The 14,747-nt window shown below is 33.7% G+C and overlaps 1 protein-coding gene and 1 long non-coding RNA gene across 2 annotated transcripts; one reads left to right on the forward strand and one right to left on the reverse strand.

Moving 5' to 3' along the window:
* Nucleotides 1–2,036: 2,036 nt before the first annotated feature.
* On the reverse strand, nt 2,037–4,859 carry LOC148780174 (uncharacterized). The gene is made up of 2 exons (XR_016041933.1): nt 4,747–4,859; nt 2,037–2,214 (listed from the first exon to the last, which is right to left on the reverse strand). It is a non-coding gene; the product is annotated as an uncharacterized LOC148780174 (long non-coding RNA).
* A 97-nt stretch (nt 4,860–4,956) lies between these two features.
* On the forward strand, nt 4,957–8,136 carry LOC148780175 (WAT1-related protein At2g37460-like). The gene is made up of 3 exons (XM_088850562.1): nt 4,957–5,133; nt 7,515–7,666; nt 7,908–8,136. The coding sequence occupies exons 1-3, from the start codon at nt 4,957–4,959 to the stop codon at nt 8,134–8,136; spliced, it is 558 nt and encodes a 185-aa protein (XP_088706688.1).
* Nucleotides 8,137–14,747: the final 6,611 nt, after the last annotated feature.

The following is a 14,747-nucleotide window of genomic DNA, read 5'->3' on the forward strand; positions in this document are numbered from 1 at the left end:
TTATTTTACCTTTCTCTCTTTTATTTTGGATAATTGGATTACATCTAATCTAATAGTTGTGATGTTGTAGTAACTTTATTCTTTTAAAAGGATTGAAACCCCCTTTGTTTAGAGTGAGAAAAATAAAGAGAAATTGAGCAGCAATTGAGCTTTCTCTTGAGGGCGTAATATATTCTGTTTTAGATAGAGAAAGTGAGCAAAAGGCTTGAACTCCATTGTGGGTTTGTTGTGTGCCTTTTTTTATTGTGAAAAAGTGTTAAAAAGAACCTATTTTTTTGTGTTCTTGGTGCCATGTTTTTTAGCTCTATTTAGAGTGAGCAATGACTGCTGAAAATCGATATTTTGAGTTTGATTTCACCTTATAATATTCTCAAATCAATCAGTAAAGTCTCGCGCCATTCTCTTGTGAATGTAGGTCATGATTTGTGATCGACCACATTAAATCTTTGTGCTCTGTAGATTGAATGTTACGGGATTTTTCATTTCATATTCTTGCTTTGATATTGTGCAGTTTTCATTGCTTGTTTATATTGATATGAATGCACAATAGTTGTGATTGTTATAAACCCTTTGCTGATTTTTCAACAATCGATCACAACAATTGGCATCAAAGACTAGGGTTTGTTATTCATTATGTCTGTGAAGAAAGGGTTTTTTGCTATTATGGTTATTTGTTGAACTTTTCTTGAAAATAGAAAGGGCAATGGAATTTGAAAATTTAAATCAAAGAAATTGGCCAATATAGAAAATGATGATAGAAGATTATCTTGCTGGAAAAGAATTTGATCGGCCACCTCGAGGTAAGGAGGCCATGTCTGTTGGAATGGAAGATTGGGATCTGGATGTTCTTGATCGAAAATATTTGGCAATTATTAGACCATATATTCCACTATCAATTTTGTTTGATATTTGTTAATGTAAAACATTTGCAGAGATTTGGTCCTACCGGAGCGGTTCTGGGTCCAAATCTTGGATTTGAATACTAGTCATGTCTGGGTCCTGGTCCATGCAGACCCGACCCGAACCCGACCCAAATAATGTTGATATTTAAATAAGATTTAATATATGATGTTTAAATAATATTTAAATCAATATAACTATATTTTCTTAGTTATAATATTTAAATATTGAATGTATATATTAAACAAATTTATGAAATGTATTTTACCACATATTTTGATTTTTGGGTCTGGTTCAAGTCCCATATTATATTTTTAGGTTCGAGTTAGGTCTCGATCTGGGTTTCATAATATTTTTTGGGTATACGTCAGGAGGTGGGTCTTGGCCCGACCCAACCTGTTTCCACCCCCATTTCTAAACAATGAATTTGCAAGGGTCAAAAGATGATGCTACAACAACATTTGCAGTCGGTAAGAGCAATGTATTGGAGGCGATTTCGTGACACACAACAAAGTGATGTTCGACCACTGAGCTTCGGTGCACTACGTGTATTTGGCCATGCATAGAAAATAAAAAAAGTAATTATCACTTGAGTGATTTATGTACGGACATGGTTTGGCGGACTTCAATTACCATTTGACGACATTTTTCCCATAAATTACAATTACAAGAAGCACCCCCTATTCCCCGTGGTTTTTTTTTTTTTACCTTAGTTGCCCTCCTGTCTGGCAATAACAATGTCAGATAAGAGAGCCTCTTGAATAGGCTATGTACTATCACGTTTGAGTTCGTTTAAGCACACCAAGTGTTTCTATTTTGTTCAGTCAATGGGGGACTAAGTTGTACATTTGGTCATACAATAGGTGTCACGACTCCACCCCCTAACCCCTGCCATACATGCCAGAGGACAACGGAGTACGGGATTGCGACTAGAGGTAGTGAATGTCACTCAGATGTGAGTGAGCACAACACACTTGAAAAGAAGGAAATCAAATCAAACCATAAAAGAAAGCAGAAACTCCCACTAGAACCATAACAAAAATTGAATAAATTAAAACCAAACTTTTATATATATATATATATATATATATATATATATATATATATATATATATATATATATATATATATATATATATATATATATATATATATATATATACAAATATTACAAATTTTTTAAGGCATCAAAGGCCCAACTTCACAAACAACAATTATAACACCTACAATCTAAAGGAAGTTATCTCGCCAAGGTCTAGTCTTCAACTGCCAGTAATGAACACCACCCTACGTCCTCGACTTGCGGCTATTAATCTACAAGATTGGAAGCAAACATAATGAGCTATAAAGACCAGTAAGTAGATCAAACATCATGCTTTCTAGCCTATGAATATCATTTTACAACAATGTACAAGCTTTTGTACCGTTCTTATAAAACATGATTCATGTGCCATAATCACATTCATCAGTGTGTCATGCATAGTTCATTGTGAAGCGTTAACAAATCAGATCAATCATATATGATATGATGCGGGGGTCAATCAAATCATACAACGATACAAATCTTGGCAGTTAACATTTTAAGGTAAATAACAACCATTAATATTAACTCACTCCCTAATGGCTTACTCTCGAAGTGGAAGCCCTATTCATCAGGCTAAGCCAATCCCATTTCTTAGGACTTCTACCATCACTCAGGAGGGAAACCAATGACAAATGGGATAATCCATTTCATAACATTTTCACAAATACACACAGTCCCCAGTGCGCCTTTGGGTTTTTGATAGGCACTTGCCTTGCAAGACACGATTCACTTTTCATACAGAAATTTGGGGGGTGCGACCCTCCCATCACACACTCTTCCTAACTCCCTTCATATCGTTAGGAAACCAGGGAAGCTGCCAGCACCAGTTGGCAATGCAATATGCTCAAAGCATGCCACTAGATCACATATCACTTATCACCTCATGGACATACAATATGCTCAAAGCATGCCAATCAGTTACATATCACAGTATGGTCATGCAATTTGCTCAAAGCATGCCAATGAATCAGAATCACATTTCATATCATGGTCATGCAATACGCTCAAAGCATGCCAGTGAATCAAAATCACACATCACATAGCTGACCACACAGGTCAGATCATATATCACACGTAACAACGAAATATGTATCATAACATGTACACATATCATAACAGAGCATGTCTCAAAATTATGTTCATTCATTTTCACATAAGCATGTCTTGTTACAACCATGCACATTTAATATTTCATAAGCATTCACTATTTCATAGGGATTTCTTATTTCAACCATGCATTGTCAATAATTCATGAGCAATCTTATCAAAGCAGAATACAGCTATGCGATACGCTCAAAGCATGTCGATGAATCACATATCACTTAGCACCTATCACCGGGTTGGTTGCACAGGTCACATATCACTTAGCACTTATCACATGGTTGACCATACAGTTCACATATCACTTAGCACATCATAACATACTACAATTGGATGATCCATCACGTTTGTAGTCTACTTTATTTGAGTCAGGCACATTCAATATTTCATAAGCATTCACTCATTCATTAGCATTCACTCTTTCATAAGCATTCATATATTTCATAAGCATGCCTCATAAGCATTCACTGTTTTACAAGTAATAGCATTCACTATTTTATAAGAATAATTTATTTCAACCATACATAGTCAATGATTCATCAGCATATTCCATTTCATATCATAGGTATGCATATTCCATTTCATATTATAGGTATGCATATTACAATCTTACTTATACTTAGTCAATTATTCACTAATTCATAAGTATCCACCATTTCATCTGCATATCTTGTTGCATCCATGCATAATAATTCATGAAAGAACAAAAAGTTAATGGTGACAGTCCCTTAGAAAAGCAAGCATGTTTCCCCATCCACAAAGAATATAGTCATGGTTCCAAAACCAACTCCAAGCTAGGTTCACTGATCTTTCATTTTGAACTAGTTTGGGCTAAAACAGGGGCATTTTGGTCAACCAACATATCATCACAAAAAATTGTATATGGTTATGGAATTTCCCGCAACTATAATAGTGGCACACTTAGAAAAAAGTTTGCAATTCCCAATCCATAACGAATTACGGTCTGACACCTGAATTATTTTTGAAGTAAACACATCAATCTTTCATTTAAAACTAATTTGAGATCATTTGAACACCATTTGGTCAGTAAACAGTTTTATACAATACATGCAACAATTCTGGAAATTCATTACAACTCACAATAGTGACATACTCATACAAACAGGGGCATAATTCCCAAACCATAGGGATTTCGGCCTGAGTCCAAAATCATTTTTGAAGTAGACTCACCATCTTTTATTTAAAATTGGTTTGGGCACATTCAGACATGATTTGGTCGATAAAAACTTCACCACAAAAACATGCACAGTTCTTGAAATTTCATTTCGAATTTTTGACATACTTAAAAGAATGAACTATAACTTCCAAATCAAAATAGGCATTAATACAAGGTCTTTTTTCATCTTATACTAGATTCATAAGTGTGTGTTTTCAATTTTCATAATCATCAGAAATATATTCAATGCTCAATCTATCATGCAAAATCCCTGAAAATCAGGGCTCCTTTTAGCATAAATTTTGCAGCGTACGTCCACATGCATATTCCAAATTGTATCAATAATCAAGCTTAAAATTCATCATTTGTATATTCATGCTCATATTCAAAATCACACACACATAATTTTGAATTTCATACTTGAATAAACTAACCAAAAGCATGTATCACAAAGCATAGAAGCATGAAAAATGAATCTACTTACATGCACCAAAGGTCCCATGCTCCCTACACAGTTTTTCTCGAAGGTCAAGCTTTCAATAGAGGGTCTCAAGCTTGAGGCTCTAAGGACTTAAACGGAAAAAATGTGGCTGAGAGAGAGAGAGAAAACACTTGAGAGGGGTGTGAAGGGGTGAATAAATAGGAAAAGGAAGGGGTAGCATGCAAACAACAATTGGCACCAAGAGGCATCCACATGGCGCACAAGTTGCAAGTGGCATCCTCATGGCACACAAGTGGCATTAAGCAATCATGGAAGACTCTCTGTGCTCGACGGAATGAACTCCTTGTTGCGAACGGCGGCACAAATGCGCTCGGTGGCATGAACGCGTTCGGCAGTGTTGTTGCTCTACTGTCTCTCACTACTGCACATGTCTCTCACACACACTCTGCAGCACACGGCAGCACACACATTGCCGCATGCCCCATCAAGCACGAAAAATTTGGGTTGTTACAGTAGGACCTCTTTATTAGAAGAATTGTTATAACATGAAGTTTCTAAACATTCCATATTGAAGGATCCCATTATGAAGGCATTGCTCATTAGAATTTTTTTCTTTTTCCTTTTTTTCTCATTAATTTTTTTTTTGGTGAAGTAGGGATTCATGACTCACTTTTTGCATAGTACTAATGACGTGTTGTTACTCCCCTGTTAGCACTATATATGGCCCAACAAAATAGAAACACTTTCATGTGCATAAACAAATTCACGTGTGATAGTACGTGACCTATTATTAAAGAAGAGGTCTTTCTGTCCATTGTTATTGTCAGGCAGGAGGGCAACATACAAAAAAAAAAAAAACCTCTGGAGAGAGAAGTGATTTTTGTAATTTATGAGAAAAGTTTCATCAAATGCCCTGTCATACCTAGAAAAGCAACAAAGCTATGTTTCTCTTTATCTAAGTAATTTATACTATAAAAGTAACTTTCACAAGAAAAAGTAATTCACATAACACATTCTGAACAGGAAATTGCCAATTGGATTGGGAATCAGCAAAGACCGAATTAGTTCTAGATTTTAGTTTATCCATAACTAAATTTTTTCTTTTTTTTAGTTTATCTAAAATAAAATTTTCCTTTTTCTTTTAGTTTATCTTAAAAAAAATTTAGGCCACCAAAAATAAGCCCCTACCCTATTTTTTAATTTTTATTTTATATTTTCCTCTTTCTTTTAGTCTTTTTTTTTTTTTAGTTTATTTTTTTTTACATTTTGTAAATCACCAATCAAAACTAATGACGATAGTATGCTAACATGTGGGGTTAACCCCACTACATAGCCTTTCATGGGAATTTGGGTTAATCCCCTCTGTATATAGTTAGCACTTGATGGGAATTTGGGTTAATCCTCCCTCTATATTGTAATGATGGTGGGCTCTCTTTTGGAGTACCACATACGATGCACACTATTGTGTCCCTTTAAATGCTTCTTTGTTGGAATTTTGGAGCATTTACCCTTACCTTATGAGTTTGGGTGAATTTCCTATTATTTTTCTTGGTTTGTTTTTTTGGCAAGTGCAACTGTCAAAGTGGGCTCATTTCCTTTTGACCCTCCTTTTTTATGATTTTTTTCTTTGTTTGGATGACTTTATAACAAAAGAGAAAATAAAAATAAAAAAAGTGGCGGCGTGGTAGGGTTCATGGAATAGATCAGGTTCCTTGCTTTCTAGTCTCATTTCAGTCAAATAAAAGAAGGTTCCTCTGCTTTTTCCCAATTCAATAGTTTTTTACTCTCCATTCTTGGTGGGTCTAGGCATTATTGGCTGCCCCCTCACATCGTGCCTCACGGGGTGAACGAGCGCTGTCTGCCCATAAGCCCGGCGTCATGTGCCTTTATGGAGTTGGGCTAAGGGGTATGCACCAGCGAGCCTGGCATGCAGGCTTTTGGAATTGTGGGTATGGACCGGGCTTGTGGTAAGCCCGGTGTAATTTTTTAAAGTAATATTTTCATGCATTCATAAACGGCAAGGCTGCATAACATCTCTAAATATGTAGAAGGTTCACTTTATCCTCGTTGTTTTTATAATTTAAGCACAAAAACAACTTTTCACTAAATTCGAATTGGCAACATATGGTTTGCAAAATATTCTAGAAGATGAGGATGATGATAATGGGGAAAAGGAGAAATTACAAGTAGCACTAACAACATAAAGCAAATAGAACAAAACCAAATAAAATAGAGAAACACCAAGATTTAAATTGTTCATCGCTAATGTGACTGTATCTATATGCGAACATAGTACATGATTTCACTATTGCAACTTCAAAAGTACTAGTTGGAATTGACATGAGAATTGTCAATTACAGAATCAAACACATAAAGAGCTTATATAGCACCTTAACCTTTTACTCAACCCCAAAGAAACATTTCTATATGCTAAAAATAGTCCCCTAATAGCCTCCTGACACTGATAACCAGGGCCAAAGAGCTGAAAGGTTACTTATATAGCAGCACACAACAATATAAATGGTAGAAATTCCATTATTTACACAAATTTTGTTGCAGATCTGCAATAAAACAGTATTTACTTTATTTTCTTTTGCTTCTTGTGATTTGGAAATGAGAAACATAATTATTCCTATTGTTGTAAATGTTTTAGTAATTTAGATTTCGAGAAAAGATAAACAAGTCAAATCCACCATGGTTGTTTTCAAGTTCTTCACTAATGCATCACTCTTAGGACAATCTTCACTATTGCATCACTCTTAGGACTAACCCACATGTTTTGACGAGTTAATGTTCTTGGTGCAATGCAGGGTATTTTGTGCTCAGGTTTGTCATTCTTTTTGCTAACTTGGTCCCTCAAAGAAAAAGGCCCTCTTTATACAGCTGCATTCGCCCCTTTGAGCACAGCAATAGTGGCTATTCTTGAACCCATAACTCTTCGTGTGGATCTTCACATTGGAAGGTAAGTATATTGTTTTCCTGGAAGTTCTTTTCCTGGATCCCTCGAACTAAATATTTGGTAGAGATCGAATTAACTACAATCCTTGGCAATTTACTTCTCAATTGTTTGGTAGCATTACTTCTTGAAAGATCAACAGAAAATTCTTGGTAGTGTGCCACAACAAGCAAACTGTTGCGTCTGCACATTAACCGTCTCTGTGGAGTTCATGATTTTGAAAGTAGTATGGGTTTTGGTTTTGCAGCGTGGTCGGCATGGTTGTGGTATTTTCCGGGCTTTATATTGTGCTTTGGGGTAGAGCCAAGGATGACAATGGAGAGCAGAAGATCTTGCCGATTCAAATTCGAGATGAATGTTCTCAAAATGTGGAAGAAACTGAGGGGGTAATGAATGTAGTTGAGATAAAGGAAGTGGTTAAAATTGAAAACAAATGCAACATTGGGATTGCAGGACCCACCACCCTGCAAGCGTAACAATAGAAGAACTGAGATTATACAGGAGAGAATAAAAAATCTGAAAAAAAAAAAAAAAAAAAAAAAAACAGCAGTTTGCATCATAGGGTGGTCCAACACCTGAAGAACACAAGGCCATGATGAGCAACACATTTGAGCCTTTATTACTTGTTCATTCATTTATTGGAAAATCATCAAAATACCCATGTAAGATGTATTATTTAGCATTGTGGGAAAATCTTCAAAATACCCATTTAAGATGAATTATTTAACATTTTGAAATGCCCCATAAAAAGGCATATGATTATGAATTGGAATAGTACTAAGTGTAAAGTACTCAATAATACATCTCTCATGAGTATTTTATTCAATTTCCCTTCATTTATTAATGTATTTGAGTCCAAATTGTGTTGATATTGTTGAACAAAATTTTCTTAGTTCCCTATTTGGCTTACAACATTCGTGACTTTATAAGATGGTTCTCCAAAATGGATACGAAGTTATTGGTGCATCTGAAGTAACCATCGACTAGCAAATAAAGCTACATTTTTTAAAGAGAACCAAAAACTTATAAAAAAATTGTAAAAAGAAAGAACAAACATGGGAACCGAGACCTCCGCCACATACTATATGAACAAAGAGAAGAAAAAAAACCACAAAAGAGTCATCTCTCTCTACACATTATTTGTATTTTCATTCACAAAAGGTCGTGGTTTTCATAAGGTTGCAACGATAAACAATCCAAGGTGCACCTTCAAATTTCATCGTAAGATATAAGTTTGGTGAAAAACATTCTTAGGATTATATCTTGAAATCTATTTTTATATCTAATTATAAAAATTTAAACTCCTAAAATAGTTAACATCAATTAGATTTATAAAATGTGAAAATCATGGTCGGTCTAGACAATGTATAGTAAGATGCACGACTCAATTTTTTTTGTTTTTTTGTTTATATTCAAATGACGAGATGATCAATTAGTGGTTTTTTCAACATTAAAACAATCTTTTAAGATGGATTTTTGCGGTACATGTATAATTCTCCACTTTTAAGGACGATCACTTAGTAGGTTTTTCAACTTTAAAACAACCTTTTTTGGTGGATATTTAAGGTGCATGCGTAATTTTACATTTTAACGTTGCAACCTTTATCTCCTTCCGCTCTGCAGTTTCCGAACCTCTATTCTCTCTCTCTCTTGGCAGGCATGGGTTCAAATCTTGAGACGAGACTTCTACAAGGGAAGAGGTTTGTTTCATCCATTTGAAAGACCAGAAAACGCTTATCGCTCACTACTTCTCTGCCCCCGTGTAAACCTCCAAAGCTCAATTTTACAGAGAACCAATTATCCCAATTAATAGTAGCGAAGAAACCCTAGAAATCTCGGAGAGAACCAATTACCCAATGCTCAGAGCTTGCGCATCGTGTAGATTGAGGGCCTGATTGATAAAGGGGACAGAAGCCCAAATTTTGCATCGTTGTGGATGGAGAGAGGGTCGAATTGGAGCGGGCGAGAGCAAGGTTTCAGATCTACTGAGAGAAAGGGCGAGGGGCGAAGGAGGTTTTGCTGGAAAACTTGAGATTCGATGTAAATTTGCTGGAAAAACTTAGAGATTCGACCATGTGTGCAAAGAGCAGTGAATCAAGAGTGGTCCTTTGGGGTGCGCACGAGGAGCTTGAACAGAGTGCTTTAATGGCGGGTCCCTCCTCTTCGTTTGGGGTCTCAGCAAATTTGGGCGCCTTTTCGTCATACTGTTGTTATGGGGGACACGATTTTCATGGGGTTGAGATCGATGGCATGAGAGAGAAGGGCTCTTGATGCCAAGGCCATGGTCGCTTTGAAGAGCCAAGAGGCTAAGAGGATGAGAGGGGTTAAACTCTACTGCGTGAGCTTAGAGAGAAGGGGGTATTGTATGAGGGAAACGTTTATATGGAGCCGAGACTCTGAACAATCAAATTAGTGCCTAACTTAAAAATTTCACAAGAAGAGGTTATCAAATTTGAGCCTAATTCAAAAATGTCCACGAGGTTGTTTTGATACCTAAATATCTTCAAATTGATCATCTCGACATCAAGAAGCGTTAACATGATAAAAACATAAATTTCAAGTTTTAAAAATGGTGTATTTTGTAATACATTTTTGGACCGTAAATTTTCAAGATTTTCAAGTTTTCATAGATATGTCGATCAGCACTATTTTTTAAGCTTTAAACTTTATAAATAAATATAAATATATATTTTGAAGCTATCACAAAGATTTCCAATATTGAAACCACATTTCTCGATACTATTTGAAAGTAGGATCTAATTTGATTGTTTAGAGCTTAGGCTCTATACAAACCGCACCAATGATGAGAAGAACACACGTCTAAAATTTCAAATGATATGGATTTGTAAAAAAAAAAAACAATAATTCAAACACTACCGGACATCAGTGATCGTCAGATCGGCCCAGATTCAATCTAGGCTGTTGGGCTTATATGTTCATATGAGCTAGTGGGTTAATCCCATGTTTTCCCATATATATATATATATATATATATATATATATATATATATATATATATATATATATATATATATGAACACTACGCAACGTCAATAAGTAAAAATGAACAGTGATTTCGCATATCGCCATCATCGTCCAAAGTTCATCGTGCGGTCACGATTGTCCGGTAGTGTTTCATTTTTATTTTATTTTTTTACAAAACAGATTTATCTGAAATTTGGAGCGTATATTCATAAAAAATATGGGAATCTTTAAAAAATATAAAAAAATTATTTTACGCGAAAACAATTGATCAAAATACCTCTGAAACGTTTCAGAGGTATTTTGGTTAATTTTTTTTACGCGGATAACTTTTTTATATTTTTTTTAGATGCGCCTTAGTCGGATATACATACCCTCCAAATTTCAGGTCATTTCGAATTGTAAAAAACAAAGGAAAAATAAAATACTACTAAACAATCATGATTGTGCGATGAAATTTGAACGGTAATGAGGATAGGCAAGATCACTATTCATTTTCGTCTATAGGCATTGAGAAGACATTTCCATATATATATATATATATATAAAGGTTGGAAACCAACCACTGCTAGACCTTACCATCATAGACCCACACCAGTTGATATTCAATTTGAAGAAGATTTAATATTCCATACAACTTCCTACTCAGGAAGATCCATTGTAAATTGGAATATTAATGGCATGTCTGAAAATCAAGTCTTAGACACTATGAAACATATGACAATGTATGCCGCAGCCTGTAAAATGGTTGGCAACCATGATCAGGAAGTAGCCAAAGCCATAGTAAGTGGCTTTATTAGATGGTTAAGAGGATGGTGGGATTTCCACCTCCCAGAAACCATAAAGAATCAAATATTAACTAATAGTTGCCAGTGGTCTGTAAAAAATGAACAACAACAAGATATATTATATACCGAAAGTGATACTGTTAATACCCTCATCTATACGATAACCCTTCACTTTGTGGGGAGTACAGCCTTAATGGAAGCTCGATCAGAGGATTTACTTTCCAATTTAAGATGCCCAACCTAATCCCATTATAAGTGGTATAAAGATGTCTTCTTTTTCAGACTCTTAACAAGAGAGGATAGCCATCTTGATCATTGGAAAGAAAAATTGATTGCTGGTCTATCGTATTTATTTGCTGAAAAAGTCAAAATTAGATTAAAAAACAAACATGGTGGAATCATTCAATATTCTGCTTATACTTTAGGAGAATTATCAGCAGAAATATGTGCTGAAGGATTAACCCTCTGCACAGATATGAAATTAAAGAAACAAATAGATAAACAACACATGACTGGGAAAAAGAATTAGGAGATTTTTGTCAACAATTTGGTTATAATATAGAACAAAATAAAGACAAAGCTAGTAAACATAAAAGATATAGATCAGAAAAGAAGGAAAGAAAATTGTATAAACGAAAGAAGAAAGAAAAATCGATCAAAAAATTCTTACCAAAAAATCAGTATAAAAAGGGAAAGAAAAAGATACCCATCTACTATAAATGTGGTAAGGTAGGCCACTACAAAAATACATGTAAAATTAAAAAAAAACTAGATGCAATCATATTAGATGAAAATATAAAAAAAATAAAATATATGATATCATCCAATTAAATAATGATGAAGAATCTACATCAAGTTCTACAGAAACTAGCAGTAGTAGTAATATTTCTTTCATAAGACAATTAGAAGATGAAAATTTTATAAATTCCAGCTTGTCTGATATGGAATGTTCCTGTAATATGTTATCAAAAGAAGATTCATTAATTTTAGATCTCATAGAAGGAATAAATGAACCTGATGAAAAACGAGAAATATTAACTTAGTTTATTAATCTTACAAAATCTAAAAATAAACCGATTCCTTTATTAAGACCTCTAGATGAATATAACTTTTCTGATATAATAAAAAGAATAAGTCAAAAAGAAATAATACAAAAAAAACCAACTATAGTAGAATTAAAACAAGAAGTTAATGAAGTAAAAATAGAAACAAATCACCTCAAAAATAGAATTAAGATATTAGAATTACAAAATGAGGTTACTGGAGAAATAACTGATTCAGATGAAATTGAATTTACTTGATTAATAGATATACCCAAAATTCATCGTGAGTCACTCGGGACAAAAATAGCAGAGATAGACACTAATACATCTGTAAACATACTAAATAAAATAATCACTCAGAAATGGTTCGATTGTTAAGATCATTATTAATCAAGAATACGATTTTCCATCAATAGCGCTCATAGATTCAGGAGCCAATTCAAATTGTATTAATGAAGGATTAGTACCAACAAAATACTTTGATAAAACCACACAAATATTAAATATAGCTGATGGTAGTGGATTATTCATTAAATATAAATTATCTAATGCTGTAGTCTGTAATAATGGACATTGTTTTCCTACCCCTTTTATTATGGATAAAGGACTAAGTCAAGCAGTAATATTAGGAGTTTCATTCCTTACTTTATTATATCCAATATTAATAACTCATACAGGAATAGAAACCACCATTGTTGGAAATAAAATAATATTTGAGTTTATAGATAAACCAAAACTCAAAGAAATTAATAATGTTAAAACAATTATAAAAAATAAAGAATCATTCCTTTATTCATTAAAAGAAGAAATTCTTTATAAAAATACTGAACAGGCATTATAGAAGAAAGAAATACAAACTCAAATTGAAAAAATTAAACAAAATATTGAACAAGAAATACGTAGTGAAATACCAAATGCTTTCTGGGCTAGGAAAAAACATATAGTAGGATTACCATATGAACCAGGATTTGAAGAAACAAAAATACCAACTAAGGCAAGACCTATCCAGATGAATTCCACTTTATTAGAAACTTGCCAAAATGAAATAAAAGAATTACCAGCTAAAAATTTAATAAGACCAAGTACATCTCCTTGGAGTTGTGCTGCATTTTATGTAAATAAAAAAGCTGAAAAAGAAAGAGGTGCTCCAAGATTAGTTATAAATTATAAACCATTAAATAAAGTACTCTAATGGATACGATGTCCAATTCCAAATAAAAAAGACCTATTAGATAGATTAGCCAATGTAACAATCTTTTCTACATTTGATTTGAAATCAGGATATTGGCAAATACAGATTAAAGAAGAAGACAAATACAAAACTGCATTCAATGTTCCATTCGGACAATACGAGTGGAATGTAATGTCATTTGGACTAAAAAATGCTACATCAGAATTTCAAAAAATTATGAATGAAGTATTCAATCCATATTACAAATTCATGATTATATACATTGATGATGTTTTACTATTTTCTGAAAATATAGATCAACACTTCAAACATATTAATGTTTTTACCAATGCAGTCAAACATGTAGGACTTGTAGTCTCTACTAAAAAGATTAATCTATGCCAAACTAGAATCAGATTTTTAGAATATCATATCCATTATGGAACAATTATTCCAATTGAAAGATCTATTCAATTTGTTGACAAATTTTCAGATATTATATTGGACAAAACTAAATTACAAAGATTCTTAAGATGCTTAAATTATATTATAGATTTTTATGAAAATCTAGCATTAGATGCTAAACCCTTGTATGCTAGACTAAAAAAGAATCCTCCTAAATTGACAAACGAACATACTCAAGCAGTGAAAAATATCAAGCTCAAAGCCAAGGAATTACCTTGCCTAACTTTAGTCCATCCTAATACTTTAAAAATAATAGAATGCGATGCCTCTGAATTAGGACTAGGCGGTATATTAAAACAACGTATTAATTCTACTGAACAATTAGTGCGTTATACTTCTAAAGCATGGAATTCTACGCAACATAATTACTCTACTATAAAAAAGGAACTTCTTGCCATTGCACATTGTGTTACTAAATTCCAAAGTGATATTTTAAATACCCATTTTATCATCCGAACTGATTGCAAAGCTGCTAAAGATATTATTGAAAAAGATGTGCAAAATTTGGTTACTAAGCAGATCTTTGCCCGCTGGATTTTTGCAGGGAGGGCAACACTAATTACTTTGATCCACCAAAACTATCTTTGCCTTTAATATTATTCAATAAGAATAGAGCTATTGAGAATCAAATTATGAAT

This window comes from Amborella trichopoda, chromosome 10, assembly GCF_054954075.1.
Source record: "Amborella trichopoda isolate Santa Cruz 75 chromosome 10, AtrichopodaSantaCruz75HAP2 v2.0, whole genome shotgun sequence".
Lineage (NCBI taxonomy): Eukaryota > Viridiplantae > Streptophyta > Magnoliopsida > Amborellales > Amborellaceae > Amborella > Amborella trichopoda.

What these genes read in the sequence shown, in the direction of transcription:
- LOC148780175 (XM_088850562.1), top strand. Translation starts at nt 4,957, where the DNA reads ATGGCGCACAAGTTGCAAGTGGCATCCTCATGGCACACAAGTGGCATT. An exon ending in TGTCTCTCACTACTGCACAT is followed by an intron (nt 5,134 to 7,514) that starts GTCTCTCACACA and finishes GGTGCAATGCAG; the next exon opens with GGTATTTTGTGCTCAGGTTT. An exon ending in GTGGATCTTCACATTGGAAG is followed by an intron (nt 7,667 to 7,907) that starts GTAAGTATATTG and finishes TTGGTTTTGCAG; the next exon opens with CGTGGTCGGCATGGTTGTGG.